The sequence below is a fragment of the Halichoerus grypus genome, chromosome 5 (assembly GCF_964656455.1).
Source record: "Halichoerus grypus chromosome 5, mHalGry1.hap1.1, whole genome shotgun sequence".
NCBI lineage: Eukaryota > Metazoa > Chordata > Mammalia > Carnivora > Phocidae > Halichoerus > Halichoerus grypus.
The window spans coordinates 133,545,176-133,571,928 of record NC_135716.1 but is presented as its reverse complement, the minus strand read 5'-3'; the positions used below and the strand labels follow the sequence as shown (position 1 = coordinate 133,571,928).

At 38.3% G+C, this 26,753-nt stretch overlaps 2 protein-coding genes and 1 non-coding gene across 3 annotated transcripts in view; 2 read left to right on the top strand and 1 right to left on the bottom strand.

Annotated features, from left to right (window-relative positions):
- Nucleotides 1–26,753, top strand: part of IL23R (interleukin 23 receptor) — a 63,456-nt gene that overhangs the window by 16,417 nt on the left and 20,286 nt on the right. The window contains exons 4-6 of the mRNA XM_078071730.1: nt 5,451–5,611; nt 10,305–10,450; nt 16,821–16,977. Coding sequence (XP_077927856.1) covers nt 5,451–5,611; nt 10,305–10,450; nt 16,821–16,977 — 464 coding nt within the window. The remainder of the gene's footprint in view (nt 1–5,450; nt 5,612–10,304; nt 10,451–16,820; nt 16,978–26,753) is intronic.
- On the bottom strand, nt 185–502 carry LOC118526424 (large ribosomal subunit protein eL42-like). The gene has a single exon (XM_036077673.2). The coding sequence runs from the start codon at nt 500–502 to the stop codon at nt 185–187; it is 318 nt and encodes a 105-aa protein (XP_035933566.2).
- Nucleotides 2,283–2,382, top strand: LOC118526454 (U6 spliceosomal RNA). Its single transcript, XR_004912631.1, has one exon. It is a non-coding gene; the product is annotated as a U6 spliceosomal RNA (small nuclear RNA).

Here is a 26,753-nt window from a genome sequence, read left to right as displayed (position 1 = left end):
CCATGAAGGTTGGGACTTGATCTGTTTTGTTTTTGTTTTTGTTTTTTCAAGCATAAACTGCCTCACAAGGGGAATTTTATTGATGGCACTAGTTTATTTCCCTCTTAAAAGACCAACTGCAACCAAATGAAGTAAAAATAACCTCAAGATTTTATTGTCTTCATGATATAACAAAATATGAAGCTTAGAACTGGATCACTTGGCCCTTTCTTTTCTCATATCCTCCCAATTCAAAATGCTTGCATCTCTTAATAGCCAGCATTCTCTTAGATCTGCAGTTGGGCTCAACACATTCAAACCTCAGCACAATCTTCTTTGTAGTTTTAGGCTTTTTCCAGAAAATCGGCTTAGTCTGCCCACCATAGCCACTCTGCTTCCTGCCATAACACTGCTTTCCCTGGGCATAAAGAGAATCTTTGCCTTTCTTGTACTGTGTCACTTTGTGGGGTTGGTCCTTGCCACACTTGCAGAAAGTCCGGCAGGTTTTAGGAACATTCACCATGTTTTGAATGGTGAATGTTCTCGCCATTTACCATGTTTGTGAGAGCGCTATGGGCTCAGAAAGAAAGAGTGGGACTTTTATCTGTTTTGTCCATTGTTGTATTCCCAGTGTCTAAAGTAGCGCTTGGACCATAGTGGATGTTAAATAAATATCTGTTGAATGAGTGGCTAAATAAATGGAAAACACTATTCACCATTATCATCATAAATTGTCAGTGTTTATTGAAAATCTATTAAAAACAACTAGGGTGAGATGCATAGGAAACTTCAGAGACATATAAATCATGCTGACTCCCTTCAAAAAACAATCTGGTATGTATTAGTAAGCACACTGAAACCAGAAATAGAAATAAGAAATTTGAAAACTCTGTAATATATGGTTTTATGTTAAAATAGCCCCAAAGTTATAGTCATTTATTCATTATTACTGATTCTTCATCTAAAACAGTGTTTGTGATCTAGGTGCTAACATGAAGTTAGACTTTAAAAGCAGAATTAAATTACCTAATAACTATGGTTAATGTTGGTTTAAGAATATATTTCCATTTTGACTGTGGTCTCAATATAAAAGATAAAAGAATTAGCCACAAACCAAGGACATGCATGTGGTTTTCTCTAACTGGAAAATACTCAGAGATGCCCTACTTGCTACTTAACCCATATTTGCCATTTTCTTATTTTCACATTTGAAATCTTATTGAGCATGAGTTTAGCATACCTTAAAACAAACTCTCTGTAATTTATTTACATTCCATCTTATTTCAAAAAAATATATAAGGGAACTATGCAAACACCTGAATTTAATGGAAGGATTTTATTTCAGATACAAGTAATATAAAAGAAATTTTGCTTGTTGAAATATAACAACTTTTAAGGTTTCATTTGTATTCTTTAGAATGTGTAAAAGTCTTATCATAAATACCTTTTAATCCACAGTAATAATTGTGTGTTTAATAAGCCCTTTATTGTTGTTAAGCCATCGGCTCCATGCTTCCTTATCTCACTCACTTATCTTATTTACTCATGATTACATCGATGTTATTCTTTCTGTTGTACGGATGAGTCAACTGAAGTACATAGAGGTTAAGTAACTGGCTCCAAGTCCCACATTTTATTGAGGGGCAGAGCTGGGATTTGAACCTAGGTTTTTTTTCTAAAACCCAAGCCCTCTGCTTTTCATCACTATGATATGTCCTTGTCCTCTCCTGGTGTTCATAGTGATCTCCCTGCTGTTGAGAGGAAAGAGGCAGCACCGGAAAATATGCACTGAGGGTTAAAAACCTAAGCTGAACTAGAGTAGCTGCTGCCACCTTCATTCCAGGTAGACCCCTCACCCCTATCCACGTATCCCTGTCAGCCTTAGAGAGATTCCTTGGTTGCCTGCTGAGATTATCCTGCTCTGGTGGTGGCAATAAGTTTAAAATACAGATATGTAAATTCTGTAGTATTTTGATACATAAATGCATTTATTGCTTGGTAGAGTGAGGCTGGTTCCTCTTTTCCCCTCTGGAGTTCTGTGTCTCAGCAAGCATGCCACTTTGGATTCTAACAGATCATAGTGGCCAGCAAGTTATAATCTGGGCTGGGGTATTGTGGGGCTGGAGAAATTCGGGGCATTGCTATATAGATGCATAGTAGTAACAGGACCTGAAGTGCAGCTGTAGAGATGAAATGATTGTGATTTTTCAACTCTTCCTTTCCCATAAATCCTATCAAGTCAGTCCCCCAGGACAGAAAAAAGTTGATGGTATTAGATAAAGAAACCAAGCAGTGCTTGCCTCAGCAGCACAAATGCTATATATAATTGGAACAGTGCAGAGAAAATGAACATGACCCCTAATCAAAGATGACATACAAATTCGTGAAGCGTTCTGTTTGTTAAATGTAAGAATTTAGGGTACTTGTCTTTTCACTTTTGTTCAAATTCCAAGGTTATTTCCCTCCAAGTTAGTAGATGTATATTAAGTTAGGTTTCACATGTAATACAATTAACGTAGGAATCTACAAGTAATATACCAAACAGATAATATAGAGCTAAGGCTTAGACCATGGCCACAGCTATCAAAACAGGAACAAAAGATAAGAAAATAATAGCTAAGGAAATACTTCACCTTCTTTGGTTGGCTCTTAAGTGATGGAGGAAAAGTTGTTAAAAATGGCAAACTGAGGATATCAGAAAGGCAGCATGCTGTTGACAACAACAGAGAAATGGGCAAGAAGAAGAATTTACAAGTTGTAAATATGCTACAGTTCTGGTCTCAGGCAGATCTCCAAATGCAGCTCCCAGTGAGAGTGCAGATACTCAGTAGCTGTATGTGTGGAATGTTTTGTCCATTGTTGTGATTGAAACCAGGAAGATGAGTGAGCTGAGGGAAAAGGCAAGCACTAAGAGCTGACCCTCACTGTGGTGGGGTTAGAGGAGTAGGGAGGGCAACCCAAGTGGAGGGTTGGAGGAGGAAAGATATCACTAAGCAGGTGTGAGAAAAAGATGTAGGCTCTCTCACCCAGAAGACAGAGTCTGGGTAGCCAAGGGAAGGGAGACTTGTAAGTTATGAAGAGGGATGGATGCTACAAAGAGGATTCAGAGGACTTCACCTTGGAAAGGATGCCATTTTAGAAGAGTAGTTTCATGGGAAAAGTGAAGGCAGAAATCACAACAAAAAGCTTAAAGAACAAGTGGAAATGGTAATTTGGATGTAGTTACCAGGGATGTAGAAAATCTGACTGAGAAGCTTAAGAAAAGGAAATAAAAAGAGTTGGTAGTTCAAAGGGTTCAAAAAATGCAAACTTAGTGAAGTCTAGTGAAAACCACTTTCATGTTATGAATGGATCTGACTATAGGTAATGGTGTATAAGAGTCTGAGGTGGCTCAATATTTATCTCTGCAGATTTTCCTCATGAGTTCTAAACCAACTGAGAGAAATCAAAAAGCCAATAGGTGAAAATAGAAATATAAAAATAGTTATGTTTAAATATTTTAAAATATATATTTAAATAACTAAACATTTAAAATATTTTATAATATTTATTACTGAAGAAGCTTGTTAATGGAGGGCATGGTTTTGGTATGTGGCAACAGTGAACTTTCTAATACTGATCTTCCCAGACTAAACAGATTTACTGCCCTTGCCCTCAATCACAGCCAATATTAGACAGCTGCACATCCCCACTTGAGGGCCAACTCCTCTAAATCTTACAGCTTATTGGAGAAGACCAGAAAAGGTCATTTCTGTGGTCTTCTGACTCCCAAGGGAAAACGGGAGAGAGGAAGGGACTGTGAGGTATGCAGTCCAGTTCTTCATAAGTAGAATCATGCCCACCTTCAAGAGGGATGAGGGAGGGAGGGACAAGACAGAACAGGGGAGTTTTGAGGACAGTTTCTCCTCACAGAAACCAGAAACCAGAAAAGGATGGAAGAAACATTTCCCAATACTCCCCTCACCACTACTTCCAGCCCCTACCCCCTAAAAATATTGTGGAGTAGAAATTTTTAAGACTGATTAAGTAATCTCTCCACCCAACATGGGGCTCCAACTCAGGACCCCCAGATCAAGAGTTGCATGCTCTACTGACTGAGCCAGCCAGGTGCCCCAGAAATTTTTAACAGACATAGCAAAGAGGCTCAAACTTGCTAGCCAAAGTCAATGGAAATTAATAAAATTTAAAATTTTAGCCTCAACAATGACATTTGAAATTTCACTAAGCTAAATTGGCTGATTAGAGATCCTCACTCATTCAATGATAAAAACTTAAATGAACATAATTTGAAGTGATGATTTAGTAGCTCTATCTCTCACTCCAAACTGTGCCTCTCCCCTCTATCTTCTCCATCCTCTTTGGCAGCAAATGACTTCCTTTCCCCTTACCTAATCAGCCCCCAGATCTGGTCAGTTCTGGTTTCAAAGTCCACAGGAAGTCTTTTTGATCTTGTCTGCTCTACTTGAAGTTACTTCTTGCACATTCATGCTCCAAAGGATGAACTTTCTGAACTTCCTTGAAAATGGCATGCCACTTCATTTATTCATTTTAGAACATGCCAGGGGGCGGGGGGGGGGGGTGTTGTTGATGTTGTTGTTGTTTTCCCCCAGAAGATCGGTCTTTCTCTACCCCATCCAGATCTCTCACCCTATCCTGATCCTTCCTGCCATTCTTACCCCTCACTCTACACCTGGTAGAAATGTCTGACTCAAAGCCCTTGTACTGAGTTCCTATGCATTGCTCCTTCCCAGAGGGTACTCATTTATTTCAAGCTCTGTCTAGAGTCGACTTATCTAGTAGGCATAGTGGGTACAGTGCCCAGGGCCCATGATACTTTCAGGAGTCCATGAAAATGCTTAATTTAATTTCAAATCAGAAGAAAAGGGGCACCTGGGTGGCTCAGTTGGCTAAGTGGCTGCCTTCAGCTTGGGTCGTGATCCCAGGGTCCTGGGATCAAGCCCCACATCGGGCTCTTGCTCAGCGGCGAGCCTGCTTCTCCCTCTGCTTGCCGCTCCCGCTCCCCCTGTTTGTGCTTGCTCTCTCCCCTCCCCTGTGTCAAGTAAATAAATAAAATCTTAAAAAATAAATAAAATAAAATCAGAAGAAAAAATAAACCATTAGGTCAAAGAAAATGTTTAAGATGTAATATTAATATATTTGCTTTTATATCAACTGTTGTAAAACATAATCTATATGAACATATATATGTATCTATATAAACGTACACACACCCACACACATATATACTATTTTTTTCTTGATGGAAGAATGAGTTCGTAAAGGCAAAACGACTTAGGGCCCATGAAAGTCATAGTGTGACTCTGAACAGTCTTGAATTTATTTTTTAAAATTTTCAAAATGAAATCATTTTTGTATTTTGAAAGCAGGCTAAAAAAGTAGCATTAAAAAATTGAGGAATAACTCATTCAAACTAAATGCAACTGGTCATCATAATCTTTTTTTTTTTTAAGTTTAGAGACAGAAGAAGAGCAACAATATCTTTCTTCAAGTTATATTAACATCTCCACTGATTCACTGCAAGGTGGCAAGAAATATTTGGTTTGGGTCCAAGCTGCAAATGCACTGGGCACGGAGAAGTCAAAACAACTGCAAATTAATCTGGATGATATAGGTAAAGGATGAGAAATAGTATGTCTTTACAACTAAACAATTTATTTGTGCTGACCTAGACGAATGAAGTCTAGATCTGAAAGGAGTTCCCCTGAAGTTCCTGCAGGTCATGATATAGAAAACAAGAATTACCCATTATTGACCAGCCCAAAACAACTCAAAGATAAGTACTGCTACCATTTTGTTGTATATCCTTCCAGTCTTATTTCTACAGGGGTGCCTGTGGTTTTACACATATTTATCAAGAAGTTCTTATGTTCAAGCATTGTTCTAAGGGCTAGGGAGAGTAAGATAAGCAAGGTATCTGCTGCCCTAAATATCTTGCAAATCTACCAGGGAAGATGGAAAGAAACAAGGATTATAATAAACTGTGATGAGTCTTACATTGTGAGAAGTACAGCATAATAAATGATTCTACTGAACATACTATTTTGGAAGTTATGGGCTTTTTTTTTTTTTAAGTTTTACAAAAATCATAAAAAATGGTGAATTATGTGGACATCTCTGTTTTTACCAGCCAGATTTTACAAATGTTAACATTTTTGCTTCAGATATTTTAGACCTTGCCTTCTAAAACTTATAATATAGAATAAATACTTCTATTGATTTAATCTACAGTATAATTTTTAATGAATGTCTTTAATTAGTCCCTTATTGTTGGAGATTTAGGTTGTTTTCAAATTATCACCATTATAAACTATACTGCCATGAACAACCTTTTGGATAAATTTTTTCATAGTAGTTTTCTTTTTCCTTTTTTTTTAAAAAAGATTTTATTTATTTATTTGAGAGAGAGAGAGGGAGAGTGCCTGAGAGCATGGGGGGGGGAGGGGTAGAGGGAGAGGCAGGAGCAGACTCCCCACTGAGCAGGGAGCCCAACGCAGCTCTATCCCAGGACCCTGAAATCATGACCTGAGCCAAAGGCAACTGCTCAACCAACTGAGCCACCCAGGCACCCCTGCTTTCTTTTTCCTTAAGATAAATTCCAAAATGTAATTGCCCCTGAGCCTTTTACAGCTACATCCCAGTCCTAAAGCCAAAGTTCAGCCAAAGAGCACCAAGTGAATCACCCTCTGTTTGGACATCCTAGTACCAATTATTTCTGTTTTTATTATTAAGGATGATTTCAGTTAAGCTCACGTTTATGGAGCATTTTTTCAGTGCTAACTGCTTTTACATAAATTACCTCATTTAACCTCCCACAACAACCCTAGTAGAAGAGATTGTAATTTCTACTTGAGGGAACCAAGGCTAGGTGACATTAAAAATTTTGAGACTGGAGCTAGGAAGCTCTAATTCCAAATCCTCATCTTCTATCCTCAAACTTTATTTAAAAGCATGCTATGTGTCTGACAACTTCCCTGCTGATTAGTGATATAGGGGATGTGACACCTTCTTGGGTATCCTTTGGGGACCACTGGGGTCTTTCATTGGAACTAATATCTCAACTTCTCAACTTCTGCCTCAGCCAAACTCAACTATTCCAGCTAACAGGATTGGCCTAAAAGTCTGTCCTTATGCTCTGAATATTGGATTTGAAAACAAACACCGCTCACTATGATGATATATTTCTCCATGTATAGTTCTCTTGACCATGGTGCACATGTTTTTGTAAATTTACCATTAGAGGTAGGATGCCATAAAATGTCCTTTTCTTAAAACAGGTTCCCCTCAGTGGATTAATGATGTTTAAAGGCTACCATGTTCTGTATCATTTTGGCAATATCATTTTTTAGAACTAATGTATTAGTAGTAGTATTACTGCTATTATTACCATTGTGATCTTATGATCTTAACTATCATCAATCAATTTATTAAACACCTACAGTGTTCCAGACAATTAGCATGCAAATCACACTTAATTCTGGAGACAATCATACATGGTACTACTGTGCCCATTTTACAGATAAAGAAAGAGATAAAACAATTTGCTCAAGGTCCCACAGCTAGTAAGGAGGACAGCCAGATTTCCTTGCAGACTTGCTGACTTGCGAATAAGGTTAATCACCACCCCGCCTCCCACAAAGGGAGAATCTCATCTGGCCACCACCTCCAAATCTGACTTCTCACACTGCGAACCGGGGAGCCTCTTGTTTGGAGTTGTTCTTCCACCTGTTTTTTCTTTTCTAAACCTCAAAACAGACTCTTCAAAACTCAGGTGGGAAAACAGGTTGATTATGTAGGATGTTCCACCCAACAAAGCCACCAGATAAATAAACATGCTATATAATAAATGAGCTATACTCATTTGTGACACTTTTAAGAATGAGACATTGTCGGGGCGCCTGGGTGGCTCAGTCGTTAAGCGTCTGCCTTCGGCTCAGGTCATGATCCCAGGGTCCTGGGATCGAGCCCCGCATCAGGCTCCCTGCTCCGCGGGAAGCCTGCTTCTCCCTCTCCCACTCCCCCTGCTTGTGTTCCCTCTCTCGCTGTCTCTCTCTCTGTCAAATAAATGAATAAAATCTTTAAAAAAAAAAAAAAAAAAAGAATGAGACATTGCACTGCACGTTAGATAAATGAACTGTTCTATGAAGCTGGGGACAGAGGACTCTCCTGAGAACAATTTTCACATAACAGCTACAGGATTGGGTTTTAATTAAGTTAGGGAGGCTGTGCTGAAAGGCAGTCCCGAGCTCATAGCGCAGTAACACTGTGCCTAAGTGACTGTGAGAGGGATGCTTCAGCTTCTCCTGTGGAGAAATAAATGCCCCGCAGTGTCTTCCAGCTGCCATTTTTGAACGTTAATTCTCATGTAGGTAAATATATGCTGTTGGGAAGATACCAAACAACTATAAATCTGGTTCTTCATTTCAATACAAGTGAAAACTAAACACATGGCATCTATGATGGATTTGACAGTTTTTTAAAAACCTAAGATATGATGGGAACATTTGAAACCTAAGCAATGAGAGTAAACATTCAACATTTGAGTCATTTAACAAAGTACATAGTCAAGTATTTATTATATAGCATGTTTATTTGAAAACATATGAGGTCATGCAAACCTAAAAGCTTAGTTCTCTACTGCATTGACCTGCCCTGTGCTAAGACTCTATCCTAAACAGGACTTACTATTCCATCTGCATTTCTCATAGGACTAAACAGACTTTTGCTTCGTCCCCAGAGTATTTCTTTCTGCAGAAGGGTCTCAGGAATGCTTGTGCTACTCTACCAAGAGCAGGCCAGACTCAGAGATGAGAGAGAAGATTGGGTGGGTAATTTAGCCTCAGGGTGCTTAAATGGTCCCAAGTGGTCTCAGAGCCCTGGGAAACACTTCCCTGACTATAGAAATCTGCAAATACTGATCCTTATTACAAGAAGCCTACACTACCAAAAGGAAATCAACTGTGGCATTCAGATAATAGAAGTTAAGTACAGTAAGCTCTTTAATTAGACTGATTTTGCTACTTCCTTCCTATGTTAGCTTTAGCCCAAGGATTTTATTATAGCACTGTGCTACTAAACAGAAAATCTGTAATTTTTATATTTCTCTATAAATCATATACCAGGGCATATAATTTTAGATAATAAATCATTAATAATAAAACAATCATATTCCCAAAGAATACTTTATACATCTAGAGTAAATGAAAAGGAAACTAATCCATAGAGAATATTAAGCTATAATAATGGTCCCTAAAAACACATACGTAGGCTCTTCAGTTCTTTGTTAAATAATATGTCTAACAAAACCATAGGTTTTCATCATTCTGTGGTGCCATAGGAGAAATGGGAAACGCCAGTGATTTCATTCTGTTCAGACAGAACAAATGTATAAGAATTAATACAGTTTATTTTTTTTTCAACTCTAAAGATTCATAACTTGAAATTTTTATTCTTTACTTTCTGAACCAACACTAATGAGACTTCTTTTTTTTTTTTATTTTTTTTATTGTTATGTTAATCCCCATACATTACATCATTAGTTTTAGATATAGTGTTCCATGATTCATTGTTTGTGCATAACACCCAGTGCTCCATGCAGAACAGAATTAATACAGTTTAGAAATACAGAGATTCCAGTTACACCATTACTCCTAGTACAACAAAACGATAGTAATATAACCCATCAGAATTTTAGTTTCCTTTTGAAAATTATTATCACAGAGCATGGCAATAATTTGTAAAGTCTTACAGTCTTAGGAGACTTGCTTTGTTCAAATCATACTTTCAAGTACAGATTTATTTTAATAGAGAACAAAATAAGTTAGCAATAGATTTAATTATTCACATAAGTTTCCCTATGACACAAGAGAATAAAAATATTATTGTGAAAGGTCTCAATTTAATATCTTATCAAATCAGATTCTCTGAACTAAATTTAGAAGGCAAAACATCATTTTTCCCTAAACAGATGCAGGAAGAAAGATATCTCCTTTATCTCTTTTTCACTCTCTTTTGTTAATAAGGCCAGGCTTTGGAATTTCATTAGTTAGGATTAGAAGGGAATAGGGGGTGGGGGAAAGGTGGACTATAAGAGTGCCACTTAAAAGAAATGGAAAATAGGTTGAATAGAATTTCACTTAACAAGTTTTCTCCTACATAATAGCTTAGAAAACAAGAAAAAATTCATTAATTGTTAATTAGATCATGAAATTGTTTAGTTTTAATTTGTCTATATATTGATGAAAAGATATTGATCTCTCCCAAGGCAAGTTTTAAACTGCTGACTATTTATTTATTTATTTTTCTAGTGATACCTTCCGCATCCATCATTTCCAGGGCTGAGGATATAAATACTACAGTGCCTAAGACTGTAATTCACTGGCATAGTCAAACAAAAATTGAAAAGGTTTCCTGTGAAATGAGATACAGGACTACAACAAACCAAACTTGGAAGGTAAGCTAACTTCCACTATTTTTTAGCCCATAAGTGAATGAAAGAAAAGCCAACCCACATGATCTATTTTACATGTTTTTATCTGTTTGTCTGATACTCAAACCACTCTAGCTTGTTGGTTTGTTTTTTTTTTTCAGTAATCTCTACGTCCAATATGGGGCTCGAACTCATGGCCCCGAGAACAAGAGTTGCATGCTCTACCGATAGCCAGCCAGGCGCTCCTTAAACCACTCTAGTTTTATTTTTTTTTAATTTTATTTAATTTATTTGAGAGAGAGAGGAAGAAGGCGAGGGGCATAGGGAGAGAGAGACTCTGCAGCCGACTCTGCACTGAGTGCGAGCCCGACTCGGGGCTAGATCCCATGACTCCGAGATCATGACCTGAGCCAAAACCAAGAGCCAAGACTCAACCGAATGAACCACCCAGGGGCCCTAAACCACTCTAGTTTTAATAATCATTACCATATGCTTCCAAATGGAGAGATGTTTCCTAAAAATGTCCTCTTACCTTTTTTAAGTTGCTAAATAGACAAGTGTCCAACTAAGAGGGATCTATTTGGCTCCTTGTAATTCTGTGCCTCCTAGAGTGAAATTTACATCAGTGATGATATATAAGATGTAAGCATTCCATGCTGAAATTTAAAGGCATCTCCAGTAATAACTTCAAAAAAAAGGACTTCAGATTTATGAGAGTCTCTTTTTAAATTAAAAATGCAACTCAAAATGTAAGATTTGTTACTAATATAGGCCTCAGTCTTATATGAGGCTAAGGTAAAAAGTGAATGTCTAGACAAACTAACTATCCTTAAATACCAATGGTAAGTTACCAATTGACTTAGGAGAGGCATAGGTACAAGTTCATGAATGAAATCACGTCACGTGACAGCACCTGTGAACGTTATAACAAAAACTAATTTGAACTATGGAAGAACACTAGTCTGAGGAAAAAGCTCCAATTTTGGTGTATTTTAAAAGAAATGCCATTTTATTATTTTTAAGTACAATAAACTGCCATTTAGTCAAACTAATTAAGGAGTGGAGTTTCTAGCTTTGTTTAATTAAGAGTTATGTAACATGTTTGACTTTATCTGTTTTCAGGGAGTTAAAAAAATGGTATATATTTAATACTAATCTTTGGAGTCATGCTAACCATCAGTTTTGCTGCAGAGCAATGTGTTTAGAGTGTCAAGAAGGTGAAGGTAAAACTATACTGATTTCATGACATACTTTAAAGATTGTTCTCTAAAAATAAATCCCTGACATCAACTTGTTTATTTACCGCCCTTCATTTAAATCAGAAATGTGATATGAACTTTACAGTTTAGATTACATTTAGATGTGAGCCCATGTTCCGCATCATTTGGTCAATTACCAAGTGAAGATCCTGTGGGACTCACTGACTAAACAGTTGTGGCATCTGTGTGCCCAGCAAGCCCGTGCTTAAAGCCTGGGACAAGCGGGATAAAAACAAAACACAACTCCACAGTCAATCTTCTTGCAAATGTGGAATTTAGGTAAATTTGAAAACAACCCAACTGAAATCCTCTGAGTCTTAGATATTGAGTCAATAGGATTTTATTCTAATAGGACACCTGGGGCCTTTTGTTTAGTGTCATGATCATAGGATGATATTGATAATACAAAACTCCCTTATTTGGCATAATTAGGAGGAGATTATAGGCTATGAGAATGTTTAGAAAATAGAAAGTAATTACACTATCAGTAACTCAATAGGTTTTCAGAAACCGTTTTCTGGTTCAAACTCTTGTTCTCTGCTCCCCCTGCTGGTGCTACTAGGGCCATTGTGAGACTTGGTAACTCAGAAGCAGGCAAATCAAGGAGTTGAAAGAGTATTTGTTATCTCATCCAATGTTCATAACAATCCTTTGGGACAGGTAAGTATCAGCTCCGTTACACAAATGAGGATGTAGAGCTCGAAAGACCTCAAGCCAGGTTTTTTCACACTTACACTGTTAGTAACTAAATGCCTCTCACAGACCCTCTGTCACTTTAGGCACCCCAAAAATATTTGGGAAATGAAAGAACAGGCTTCAATCCAAAATCTGTATCCTATCCCTTCTACCATGTTTCCTCTAAATATAACCATTGAACAGAAAAATGTGAATTACCATTTCTATCCAGATGACCCAAGTCAGTAAGAGCCAGAATGAAACTTTGATTTTTAACATTTACTACCTTATCAATTTCATCTGGGTCATGCATAAAGTGTTGTCTTTGCCTCCTTGTAGGGAGACAGGAAGTCAGAGGCAAGGAGAGGAGGAGATATAAAGGACTACAGGTTTGATCTTCTACTTCACCTGTGCCTCCGTCAGATATTACTTGAGGGAGGCTCTTTACTTCAAAGAGAGAGGCAGCCATGCAGGAAAGCCATGTGGCTAAGAACACAGGTTCTAGAATTTAAGGCCTGGTTCTGCCACTTTCTAGTTATGCAACCGTGGACAAGTTCCTTATCTTCTCTGTGCCTCATTATTCCCATACCTAAAGTAGGAATAAGACAATAACTTACCTCATATGGTTGTGGGGACAATCAAATAATCTAAGAAGTTAGCTCAGAGTCTGGAATAGACTTCAAGTTTAGTAAATACTAGCTGTTGTTACTGTTTATCTTAACCTCCAGGAGAGCCATGCAACAAGTTTGGTAGAGCAAAGGAAGCCCTCCCGAAAAATTAAAATTACTGAATTGAGGTTGCTTTTCATCCCCCTTTAACTAAGCTACATAGACTTTGAGGTATTAACGGGAACCAGCCAGTCCTTCAGGTGATCCTGCAAGGGTGACACCACGGGGAAAATATTCATCTATTTGTTGCTTATCTTCATGGACCTTCTCTTTGGCACCTCAAACTTGTGTTAAAAATAAAGCTCACAATCTTCACCAGTAATCTTTGCCCACTTCTGTGTATCCCATCTCAGGAGCATTACCACATTGTGTATGTATTTACTGGCTCACTCTTCTATTTTCTCATCCTTTAACTATAAGCCCCTGAAAGGCAGGCTGTTCCATAATCGTTTTTTGTATCTCCATTGATTTTTATAATGTGTAGTTCATGTAGATAATATTTGAAACCTTAGCTATTGATATTATTGTTTGCCTTTAATAAGTGCCCAACAGTAGTGACGGTAAGGCAGAAAAGTCTTTGCTGCACATTCAAGTAAGTGGATTAATGGTGGCTCATTTCTCTAATTAAGCTCGACTAGGGTATTGGCAACCTGTTTGTTTGTTTTTTTTAACATAACCTCAAGATTTTATTGTCTTCATAATAAAACAAAATGTGAAACTTAGAACTAGAACTTGGCCCTTCCTCCCAGTTCAAAATGCTTGCATCCCTTGATAGCCAGCATTCTCTTAGATCTGCAGTTGGGCTCAACACGTTCAAGTCTCAGCACAATCTTCTTTGTACTTTTTAGTGTTTTCCCAAAAAATCAGCTTCATCTGCCCATCATTGCCACTCTATTTCCTGTCATAAAGCCACTTTCCCTGGGCCTAGAGAGAATCATTGCCCTTCTTGTATTGTATCACTTTGTGGGGTAGATGCTTGCTATACTTCTTACCGAAAACTCAGTGGGTTTTAGAAACATTCACCATGTTTGGGGCGCCTGGGTGGCTCAGTCGTTAAGCGTCTGCCTTCAGCTCAGGTCATGATCCCAGCGTCCTGGGATCGAGCCCCACATCGGGCTCTCTGCTCCGCGGGAAGCCTGCTTCTCCCTCTCCCATTCCCCCTGCTTGTGTTCCCTCTCTCGCTGTGTCTCTCTCTGTCAAATAAATAAATAAAATCTAAAAAAAAAAAAAAAAAAAAAGAAACATTCACCATGTTTGCAAGAGAACTATCAGCACAGAAAGTGGCAAACTTTTTATTCAAGGGCCAGAGAGTAAACATTTTAGGCTTTGCAGGCCATAAGGTCTCTGATCCAACTCCTCAACTTTGCTTTTGTAGTGTGAAAGCAGCCATAGGCAATATACAAATGAATGGGCATGGTAAAATTTTAACTTTGGAAACGGAAATTTGAATTTCATATAATTCCCATGCATCACAAAATATTCTTTTGATTTTCATACAACCATTTAAAAATGTAAAAATGATTCTTAGTTTATGGAGTGCATAAAACCAAGCATTCATTCTTTTCCAGGTAAGGCTAATAGAACAGTACACAGATAGCAAAGGGTCAAACCTCTGACCTTCACATTTCAAAAGTGTAAATGCTGGTGTAAGACGAAGACTTGGAAGAACTGTGGTTAGTCACGACTAAGTTTCTTAATCATCACCCCACTCCCTCCTCCACCAAACACTAGGTAAAGATTAACTGGGCAGAGAGCAGGGGAAGTTGGAAGGGTGGAGGGAGTTAGGAAAAGGAACCAGAAGAGTTTAGACAGTGGTAGGTCCCTGAGAAGGACCCCTTCACCCTGGGCCTTGCCCCAGGTAGGGGGCTGGAGGAAGTGGGGATTAGAGAACTGCCTGACTCGGTAGGAGATTCTCCTTCCCTCCACCCAATGATGCTCCCAGAAACTTAATGCAACCCTAAGAGAAGAGGGTACCTCAGATTGATGGAGAATAAGTTTCTATGCCTCACCTCCATTCAGAATTGAGGCTTTAAGTAGAAATTAACTGCTATAAAACATAAAGTCATTCTTGCACTCAAGATCATACCCTCTACATAGGCACTCAATTACCTCTCTCAATGTTTCTTTTTAGCCTCCGAAAATATCTTGAGGTATCATCTTGTGCCTACAAGACCCTAATCACCTGGCTTGCCTCATGGTAGAAACAAGTCTGTTAACAGTTCTATAAAATTCTTCCATTTTAGAATTCTGGCTGTGCTTTAGTGTATTTCTCTTCTTCAAGGGGACTTATCTATAAATGTAATGGCAAGAGACATATTAGAGAATAACAACTCCCTTCCAAGAGAAGCAAATAGAAGCAGAGTGCATTTGAAAGTCAAACTTCAGCTACGAGTAAAATCTTTCCTGGATCCCAAGAGACCCTAGATGCCTGCCTGTCATACTTACATGGCAGAAAATTCCAAGGACCAAGGGTGGAGACATAGCTTATGGAAACTCTGAATGGTACTTTAGATGGAGCATGACATCCCCCAAACAGATATTTTCATGAATTTTACATTTTCAATACATTAAAGGTTTTAAAGATTTATGTTAAGATTGGGTTTTCACAGGTGGCGCCTGGGTGGCTCAGTCGTTAAGCGTCTGCCTTCGGCTCAGTTCATGATCCCAGAGTCCTGGGATCGAGCCCCACATCGGGCTCCCTGCTCAGCGGGAAGCCTGCTTCTCCCTCTCCCACTCCCCCTGCTTGTGTTCCCTCTCTCGTTTCTCTGTCAAATAAAGAAATAAAATCTTAAAAAAAAAAAAAAGAATTGTCTTAAAAAAAAAAGATTGGGTTTTCACAGAAGAATCCCTCAGTAGGGTTGATAGTTTGCTCTTTTTTTTTTTTTTTTTTTTTTTAATTTTGACAGTTTCAACTTTCTTTTTCATGAGTGTCTGGTAACTGTTGCCTCCTGGTTGTTGCCTAAGTGCATTTCTAGAAATATTTTATGGTTATTTTCAATCGTGCTTTACTTTTTTTCAGTCAATCCACTTATCACAACATACGGAAGGTATGTAAATACCCTGGTTTCTCTCTCCTATTTGAACCAGCTTGTTAAGGGATTGTCTTTCATTACACTTTATAGCAAATCATAGTGCCCCAGAAAATGATTTGTAAGTTTAGACCTCAGCTATGTTCATGACTATCTTCCATTGGGTTTTCATAGCTCAACATTCTTAAATGTTTTATTTTCTCTCTCACACAAGCATATATATATATAATAATAGGCTCTATAGAATCAACAAAAGTCTACAATGAGGACCAATTTAAGAGCTTAGTTTATGAATAATTTTTTCCAAAAGTCATCACTAGAAAGTGAAATTATTTCATCATTCATGAAGAATTATTGATGTAAATATCCAACTGCAGAGGGAATGAGAGAGAGAGATTGAGGGGCAGGGTGAAAGAGAGTCTAGATTCCAACGATTGCTCTTAGGTCCCCCACTTCTTCCATCCCATTAAAATCAGCTACTCCAAAACTAAGAATATATTACATTTTGGACTTGACTTGAGATTTAAAAGCTTGAGAGCACTGTCAAACACAAAGCAATGTATATTTCACTTTTAATGTTAAATAACATGTATTTGATTATTTATGGTCATGTTTTATATAAAGTGCCCTCTTCTTTGTTTTCCCAGGGTCCAAAGGAGTGCCTGGAACATAATAGGTGCTCCATACATTTCTGTCTAAATGCAATAATTGCTTGTTTTCAAAGCACACTGTATTTTTCATCGTAGTTATTCATTCATTTTAGGTTAAAGAATTTGACACCAATTTTACATATGAGCAACAGTCAGAGTTCTCCTTGGAGTCAAATATTAATTATATATTTCAAGTGAGATGCCAAGAAACAGGTAAAAAGTATTGGCAGCCCTGGAGTTCACCCTTTTCTCATAGAACAGCTGAAACAGGTGAGTGTATTTATATATTTAATCTCTTAGGCTTTTCTTTTGACCTCTGTCTTTTCTATATATATATATATATACATATATATATATACATATATATATATATACATATACTTTCTTCTTGACGTAACAAAATTGACAAAACTATTGTCAGGCAGGTGGTTACATTTAAATTGTCATTTTGTTTTGATTTTGTTAAGGCTGACTACAATTTATGTAATGGTTTCAAACATTCTTGGGCATAAAACCCAATTAAAACCACCTGGTATGAATGTTCATTGTCCCTGCTCCCAGAGGGTCTGTGTCCACCAGTCTAAGGGAGTGGGTGGGTGGGGGTGCTCAAGAGTAAGCATTTCTTACAAACATACGGACTGACTATGAAGCATGTAATTATCTAAGACTTTGTTTTGAAACACATTATTAAGAGTTACGTTAAACTCCTTAGACCACTCTGATGAAATATATTCTCCTAAGAGAGACACAAATCAAATCATATCAATAAATATTGATTACCTACTGTGTGCAAAGTAATCAGAAAGTTAATGGGATTATTTAATTCTCTTCTCAGCAAAATCTAGCTGACCTATTGTTTAGATATTTCCCTGCTCTTAATATGATTAGTTTAATTTTCTATCCAGTTACACATGTCATTCAATAAAATCTTGGCTAAATAGACTTCAATAGTAAGCAAACAAAGTGAATCTATTAAGTGTCGTAATACTCCATAATGGCTCCCATTAACCTCATGATGTTTATTATAGGGAGCTTATATCTTAGATTGAAATTTTTCTTTTCAGAGCTGAAGCACTTAATTATAATCACAGGATTGTTAATACCATCTTTATTATAATAATATAGCATCTTAGAACTGAGGTTGTTTTTTTTTTTTTTTAAGCACTTTGGCATACATTATAAACGTTGATGGCTGCCACATCAGCAGAGGGAATGAAATGGCAGACTAAACAATTCTTTTGGCGCCCCCTAATGCCCAAATCTTAGAAATGCATTATCAAGGGAATAATTTGCAATGCCATCAGTTCCTTTTTTTTTTTATTTTTTATTAAAGATTTTATTTACTTATTTGAGAGAGAGAGTAAGAGAAAGAGAGTATAAGCAAGGGGGAGCGGCAGAGGGGGAGGGAGAAGGAGGCTCCCTGATGAGCAGGGAGCCTGATGTGGGACTCGATCCCAGGACGCACGGATCATGAGCTAAGCTGAAGGCAGATGCTTAACTGACTGAGCCACCCAGGCGCCCTATCAGTTCCTTTTTAAAAGTTAGTTTTTAAATTAAATATTCTTTTTTAAATTTATATTGCTAAAAGTTCTTAGGACTTTAGGTGCCATTTTATAACAGTGAGAATTTAGTTGATAAGTCAGTTATTTTTTTTTTTTTTTTAATATGCAAAAACCCAGGGAACATTGTTCCTATTAGCTTTTCTTTTTTTAAATTTTTTTATTGTTATGTTAATCCCCATACATTACATCATTAGTTTTAGATATAGTGTTCCATGATTCATTGTTTGTGCATAACACCCAGTGCTCCATGCAGAACGTGCCCTCCTCAATACCCATCACCAGGCTAACCCATCCTCCCAACCCCCTCCCCTCTAGAACCCTCAGTTTGTTTTTCAGCGTCCATCGTCTCTCATGGTTCTTCTCCCCCTCCGATTTCCCCCCCTTCATTCTTCCCCTCCTGCTACATTCTTCTTCTTCTTTTTTTCTTTCTTAACATATATTGCATTATTTGTTTCAGAGGTACAGATCTGAGATTCAACAGTCTTGCACAATTCACAGCGCCCACCAGAACACATACCCTCCCCAGTGTCCGTCACCCAGTCACCCCATCCCTCCCACCCCACCCCCCACTCCAGCAACCCTCAGTTTGTTTCCTGAGATTAAGAATTCCTCATATCAGTGAGGTCATATGATACATGTTTTTCTCTGTTTGACTTATTTCGCTCAGCATAATACCCTCCAGTTCCATCCACGTCGTTGCAAATGGCAAGATCTTATTCCTTTTGATGGCTGCATAATATTCCATTGTATATATATACCACATCTTCTTTATCCATTCATCTGTTGATGGACATCTTGGCTCTTTCCACAGTTTGGCTATTGTGGACATTGCTGCTATAAACATCGGGGTGCATGTAGCCTTTCGGGTCCCTACTTTTGTATCTTTGGGGTAAATACCCAGGAGTGCAATTGCTGGATCATATGGTAGCTCTATTTTCAACTTTTTGAGGAACCTCCATACTGTTTCCCAGAGTGGCTGCACCAGCTTGCATTCCCACCAACAGTGTAGGAGGGTTCCCCTTTCTCCGCATCCCCGCCAACATCTGTCATTTCCTGACTTGTTAATTTTAGCCATTCTGACTGGTGTGAGGTGGTATCTCATTGAGGTTTTGATTTGGATTTCCCTGATGCCGAGCGATATTGAACACTTTTTCATGTGTCTGTTGGCCATTTGGATGTCTTCTTTGGAAAAATGTTTGTTCATGTCTTCTGCCCATTTCTTGATTGGATTCTTTGTTCTTTTGGTGTTGAGTTTGATGAGTTCTTTATAGATTTTGGATACTAGCCCTTTATCTGATATGTCATTTGCAAATATCTTCTCCCATTCTGTCAGTTGTCTTTTGGTTTTGTTGACTGTTTCCTTTGCTTTGCAAAAGCTTTTTATCTTGATGAAGTCCCAATAGTTCATTTTTGCCCTTGCTTCCCTTGCCTTTTGCGATGTTTCTAGGAAGAAGTTGCTGCGGCTGAGGTCGAAGAGGTTGCTGCCTGTGTTCTCCTTTAGGATTTTGATGGACTCCTGTCTCACATTGAGGTCTTTCAACCATTTGGAGTCTATTTTTGTGTGTGGTGTAAGGAAATGGTCCAGTTTCATTCTTCTGCATGTGGCTGTCCAATTTTCCCAACACCATTTGTTGAAGAGACTGTCTTTTTTCCATTGGACATTCTTTCCTGCTTTGTCAAAGATTAGTTGACCATAGAGTTGAGGGTCCATTTCTGGGCTCTCTATTCTGTTCCATTGATCTATGTGTCTGTTTTTGTGCCAGTACCATACTGTCTTGATGATGACAGCTTTGTAGTAGAGCTGGAAGTCTGGAATTGTGATGCCGCCAGCTTTGCTTTTCTTTTTCAACATTCCTCTGGCTATGCGGGGTCTTTTCTGGTTCCATACAAATTTTAGGATTATTTGTTCCATTTCTTTGAAGAAAGTGGATGGTATTTTGATGGGGATTGCATTGAATGTGTAGATTGCTCTAGGTAGGATTGACATCTTCACAATATTTGTTCTTCCAATCCATGAGCATGGAACGTTTTTCCATTTCTTTGTGTCTTCCTCAATTTCTTTCATGAGTATTTTATAGTTTTCTGAGTACAGATCCTTTACCTCTTTGGTTAGATTTATTCCTAGGTATCTTATGGTTTTGGGTGCAATTGTAAATGGGATCGACTCCTTAATTTCTCTTTCTTCTGACTTGTTGTTGGTGTATAGGAATGCCACTGACTTCTGTGCATTGATTTTATATCCTGCCACTTGACTGAATTCCTGTATGAGTTCTAGCAGTTTTGGGGTGGAGTCTTTGGGATTTTCCACATAAAGTATCATATCATCTGCAAAGAGTGAGAGTTTGACTTCTTCTTTGCCAATTTGGATGCCTTTGATTTCTTTTTGTTGTCTGATTGCTGTGGCTAGGACTTCCAATACTATGTTGAATAGCAGTGGTGATAGTGGACATCCCTGCCGCGTTCCTGACCTTAGGGGGAAAGCTCTCAGTTTTTCCCCATTGAGAATGATATTCGCTGTAGGTTTTTCATAGATGGCTTTTATGATATTGAGGTATGTACCCTCTATCCCTATACTCTGAAGAGTTCTGATCAAGAAAGGATGCTGTACTTTGTCAAATGCTTTTTCTGCATCTATTGAGAGGATCATGTGATTCTTGTTTTTTCTTTTGTTAATGTATTGTATCACGTTGATTGATTTGCGGATGTTGAACCAACCTTGCAGCCCAGGGATAAATCCGACTTGGTCGTGGTGAATAATCCTTTTAATGTACTGTTGGATCCTATTGGCTAGTATTTTGGTGAGAATTTTTGCATCCATGTTCATCAGGGATATTGGTCTGTAATTCTCCTTTTTGATGGGGTCTTTGTCTGGTTTTGGGATCAAGGTAATGGTGGCCTCATAAAATGAGTTTGGAAGTTTTCCTTCCATTTCTATTTTTTGGAACAGTTTCAGAAGGATAGGTATTAATTCTTCTTGAAATGTTTGGTAGAATTCCCCTGGGAAGCCATCTGGCCCTGGGCTTTTGTGTTTTGGGAGATTTTTGATGACTGCTTCTATTTCCTTAGTGGTTATAGGTCTGTTCAGGTGTTCTATTTCTTCCTGGTTCAGTTTTGGTAGTTGATACATCTCTAGGAATGCATCCATTACTTCCAGGTTATCTAATTTGTTGGCATAGAGTTGTTCATAATATGTTCTTATAATTGTTTGTATTTCTTTGGTGTTGGTTGTGATGTCTCCTCTTTCATTCATGATTTTGTTGATTTGGGTCATTTCTCTTTTCTTTTTGATAAGTCTGGCCAGGGGCTTATCAATCTTGTTAATTCTTTCAAAGAACCAGCTCCTAGTTTCGTTGATCTGTTCTACTGTTCTTTTGGTTTCTATTTCATTGATTTCTGCTCTGATCTTTATTATTTCTCTTCTCCTGCTGGGTTTAGGCTTTATTTGCTGTTCTTTCTCCAGCTCCTTTAGGTGTAGGGTTAGGTTGTGTACTTGAGACCTTTCTTGTTTCTTGAGAAAGGCTTGTATTGCTATATACTTTCCTCTTAGGACTGCCTTTGCTGTATCCCAAAGATTTTGAATAGTTGTGTTTTCATTTTCATTGGTTTCCATGAATTTTTTTAATTCTTCTTTAATTTCCTGGTTGACCCATTCATTCTTCAGTAGGATGCTCTTTAGCCTCCATGTATTTGAGTTCTTTCTGACTTTCCTCTTGTGATTGAGTTCTCGTTTCAAAGCATTGTGGTCTGAAAATAGGCAGGGAATGATCCCAATCTTCTGGTACCGGTTGAGACCTGATTTATGACCTAGGATGTGATCTATTCTGGAGAATGTTCCATGGGCACTAGAGAAGAATGTGTATTCCGTTGCTTTGGGATGGAATGTTCTGAATATGTCTGTGAAGTCCATTTGGTCCAGTGTGTCATTTAAAGTCTTTATTTCCTTGTTGATCTTTTGCTTAGACGATCTGTCCATTTCAGTGAGGGGGGTGTTAAAGTCCCCCACTATTATTGTGTTGTTGTCGATGTGTTTCTTTGCTTTTGTTATTAATTGCCTTATATAATTGGCTGCTCCCATGTTAGGGGCATAGATATTTACAATTGTTAGATCTTCTTGTTGGATAGACCCTTTAAGTATGATATAGTGTCCTTCCTCATCTCTTATTACAGTCTTTGGTTTAAAATCTAATTTGTCTGATATAAGGATTGCCACCCCAGCTTTCTTTTGGTGTCCATTAGCATGGTAAATGGTTTTCCACCCCCTCACTTTCAATCTGGGGGTGTCTTTGGGTCTAAAATGAGTCTCTTGCAGACAGCATATCGATGGGTCTTGTTTTTTAATCCAATCTGATAGCCTGTGTCTTTTGATTGGGGCATTTAGCCCATTTACATTCAGGGTAACTATTGAAAGATAGGAGTTCAGTGCCATTGTATTGCCTGTAAAGTGACTGTTACTGTATATTGTTTGTGTTCCTTTCTGGTCTATGTTGCTTTTAGGCTCTCTCTTTGCTTAGAGGACCCCTTTCAATATTTGTTGTAGGGCTGGTTTCGTGTTTGCAAATTCCTTTAGTTTTTGTTTGTCCTGGAAGCTTTTTATCTCTCCTTCAATTTTCAATGACAGCCTAGCTGGATATAGTATTCTTGGCTGCATATTTTTCTCATTTAGTGCTCTGAATATGTCCTGCCAGTCCTTTCTGGCCTGCCAGGTCTCTGTGGATAAGTCTGTTGCCAATCTAATGTTTCTACCATTGTAGGTTACATATCTCTTCTCCCGAGCTGCTTTCAGGATTTTCTCTTTGTCTCTGAGACTCGTAAGTTTTACTATTAGATGTCGGGGTGTTGACCTATTTTTATTGATTTTGAGAGGGGTTCTCTGTGCTTCCTGGATTTTGATGCCTGTTTCCTTCCCCAAATTAGGGAAGTTCTCTGCTATAATTTGCTCCATTATACCTTCTGCACCTCTCTCTCTTTCTTCTTCTTCTGGGATCCCAATTATTCTAATGTTGTTTCGTCTTATGGTATCGTTTATCTCTCGAATTCTGCCCTCATGATCCAGTAGTTGTTTATCTCTCTTTTTCTCAGCTTCTTTATTTTCCATCATTTGGTCTTCTATCTCACTGATTCTTTCTTCTGCCTCATTTATCCTAGCAGTTAGCGCCCCCATATTTGATTGCACCGCATTGATAGCCTTTTTGATTTCTACTTGGTTCGATTTTAGTTCTTTTACTTCTCCAGAAAGGGTTTCTCTAATAACTTCCATGTTTTTTTCAAGCCCAGCTAGTATCTTTAAAGTGATGATTCTGAACTCTAGATCTGACATCGTACTAATGTCTGTATTGAGTAGGTCCCTGGCAGTCGGTACTACCTCTTGTTCTTTTTGTTGAGGTGATTTTTTCCGTCTTGTCATTTTGTGCAGAGGAGAATAGATTAATGAGAGAACAAAATGCTAGCAGGGTAACAACGTCCCCAGAAAATATACTCTAAACAAATCAGAAAAGACTTGAAGCAGTGGGAAAAGAAAGGGAAAGAGAGAAAAAAGAAAAGGAAAGAAAAAAAGAAAAAAGAAAAAGATAAAGATAAAAACAAACAAAAGAACAAAACAAAACAAAACAAAAACAGAATGTGATCAAATATGATCAGGCTGGATTATAGATCAGTGCCACACACTAGATTTTGGGTGTATTTTGGTCTGTTAAAGGAAAGTCCCTCCCAAAATTTTAAAGAAAGAAAAACTTATATATGTACAAAAATAAGGGTTGATATGATGAAGGGATGGAATATGACTGTAAAGATGGAAATTATAAAAAATTTTAAAAAAGGATTTGGTAAGTTGTTTGAAAAAAGAAAGAAGAGGATTAAAAAAAAAAAAAAAGAAAGAAAGAAAAAAGGGAGAGAATGTGATCAGGCAGGGGAGTAGAAAAAAACCATACACTAGATATTTAGAGTATATTTTGATCTGTTAGAAGAAACTATCTCAAGATTTTAAAGAGAGAACAACTTAGATATATATGCCAAAAATACGGGTAACTACTATGAAGGGATAGAATATGACTTTAAAAATGAAAAATAAAAATGTTTTTTTTTTTAAAAAGGGATTGATAAGATGTTGGTTGAAAAAGGGAAAAAGAAAAATTCAAAAAAAAAGAAAAAAGGAAAAAAGAAAAAAAGACAGTTAAAAAAAATAATTAACTTTGAAAGACTAAAGAATCATGGTAAAAAAGCCATGAATTCTATGTGCAGTGTTCCCCTAGCGCTGGAGTTCTGCCGTTCTCATTGATCGGTAAACTTGGTCTTGGCTGGCTGTTCTCGCTGATCTTCTGGGGGAGGGGCCTGTTGCCGTGGTTCCCAAATGTCTTTGCCGGAGGCAAAATTGCCCCGCCCTTGCCGGTCCGGGCTAAGTAATCTGCTCGGGTTTGCTCTCCGGAGCTTTTGTTCCCTGCAAGCTTTCCGTACAGCTTTGGAGGCGGAGAGTGAAAATGGCGGCCTCCCAGTCTCCGCCCCGGCGGAGCCGAGAACTCGGGGCCCCGCTCCTCAGCGAGCCCCCAGAGAAAAGCAGTCAGTCACTCCCGTCTCCCCGGTCTCCGGCCGCACTCCGTGCTCACCCGGCCTGTGACCGCGCCTTTCTATCCGGCACCCGACCCCGGGTGGAGTCTCCAAACCCAGCAGATCCCTGCGGTGCGCTCCCGCACCTCTCCTCCCGGGGGAAGAAGGTGAGTCTCCCCGGATCTGCCACTTGTTGGGCCCCTGCTGGAGGAGCAGTGGCCCGACTGTGCCGCGGATCACGGTTTATGACAACCCCGAGCTGAGAGCCCGCGCCTGGGCTCCGTCTCTGCAGCCGGCTTCCCTGCTCCGATACCTGGGAGCTCTGCCGCACTCAGGCACCCCCGGTCTTTCTGTGACCCCGAGGGTCCTGAGACCACACTGTCCCGCGAGGGTTCCACCCCCCACTTCGCCACCAGAGTGACGTCCCTCAGCGGAGCAGACTCTAAAAGTTCCGACTTTGTGCTCCGCAGCTCTATCACTTGCCAGAAGCGGCCGTCGGAGGCCCCTCCCCCGCCGTCTATCCTCCCGAATATCGCCTCGGATTCACTTCTCCGCACGTCCTACCTTCCAGAAAGTGGTCGCTTTTCTGTTCAGAGAGTTGTTGCTCTTCTTTTCTTTGATCTCCTGTTGAGTTTGTAGGTGTTCAGAATGGTTTGATCCCTATCCAGCTGAATTCCTGAGAGGAGACGAAATCCAGGTCTCCTACTCCTCCGCCATCTTGCTTTTTTCGATAAGTCAGTTATTTTTAAATGAAATTTAGAATTGTCCATCAAGATGATTCAAATTCATAACTAATATTTACTTACCACTTGCAAAGTACTACTATGTATAAGCCTGTCTGATCTTTACACCAGCCATATTTGGTAGTCAACTTGGCACCATTTTACAAATGAGAAAACTGAGGCATGACTTGCTAAATAGCACATTGCTAGTGACTAATAGTGCCTAAACAAGAACACACGTTTTCTTAGTCATCACCAGCTCTCAGCAATTTCATCAATTTCTTTCTTTAACTGATTACATCAAAGTAAAGGAACAGCTTATTAAAATATTCTACAAGTTAAATATAGGACCACAAATGTTCTCCTTTAAAGGCAAAGGTCCTAAATCTCAGGTGGAAGAAAATAGAAACCACAGCCACCCTACAATGAGTCTAAATGTAAAGTCTTTGTTTCCTAATGGGAAAAAAAAATCACTTAAGAGGCAAAAATGCTAGTTAAAATTAAATATCCCTGAAAACCTGCATCTATCCAATTTAATACGTAGCTAAGAGGAACCATAAACTTCTGGTACAAATTTCTTCTAAGACACATTAAATGAAAAATGGTGACTATGTGTAGGGAAAGTGCTAATATTAAATCTTTTCGAAATTTCTTTTTTTTTGTTAGTAAAAGCAATGCAAATTTATTGTAATCTACAACCTAGAAATAACTGCTGTTTACATTTTTTTAGCTAATGTTTTTTCCTGTGCACATATTTTTATTATTGAAGTATAATTAACATACAATGATATATTAATTTCAGGTGTATGGCATTGATTCAACAATTCTACACATTAATCACCATAAGTGTAGTCACCATCTGTCATCATACAACATCTTTATCATATTATTTACTATATTCCCTATGCTGTAATTTTCATCTTCATGACTTATTTATTGTATAACTGGAAGTTTGTACCTCTTAATTCCTTTATCTATTTTATCCATCCACCCCCCCACCTCCCCTCTGGCAACCACCAGTTCTTTGTATTTAAGAGAGAGGTTGTTTGTTCATTTGTTGTGTTTTTTATATTCCACATATAAGTAAAATCATAGGTATGTGTCTTTCTCTTGTCATTTTTTAAATGATTGGTGTTGTGGTGTATATATTGTTTTATATCCTGATTTTCTTACTTAGTCTCCCTTGTTAAGTTAAAAAATCTATTTAATGGCCACACAGTGT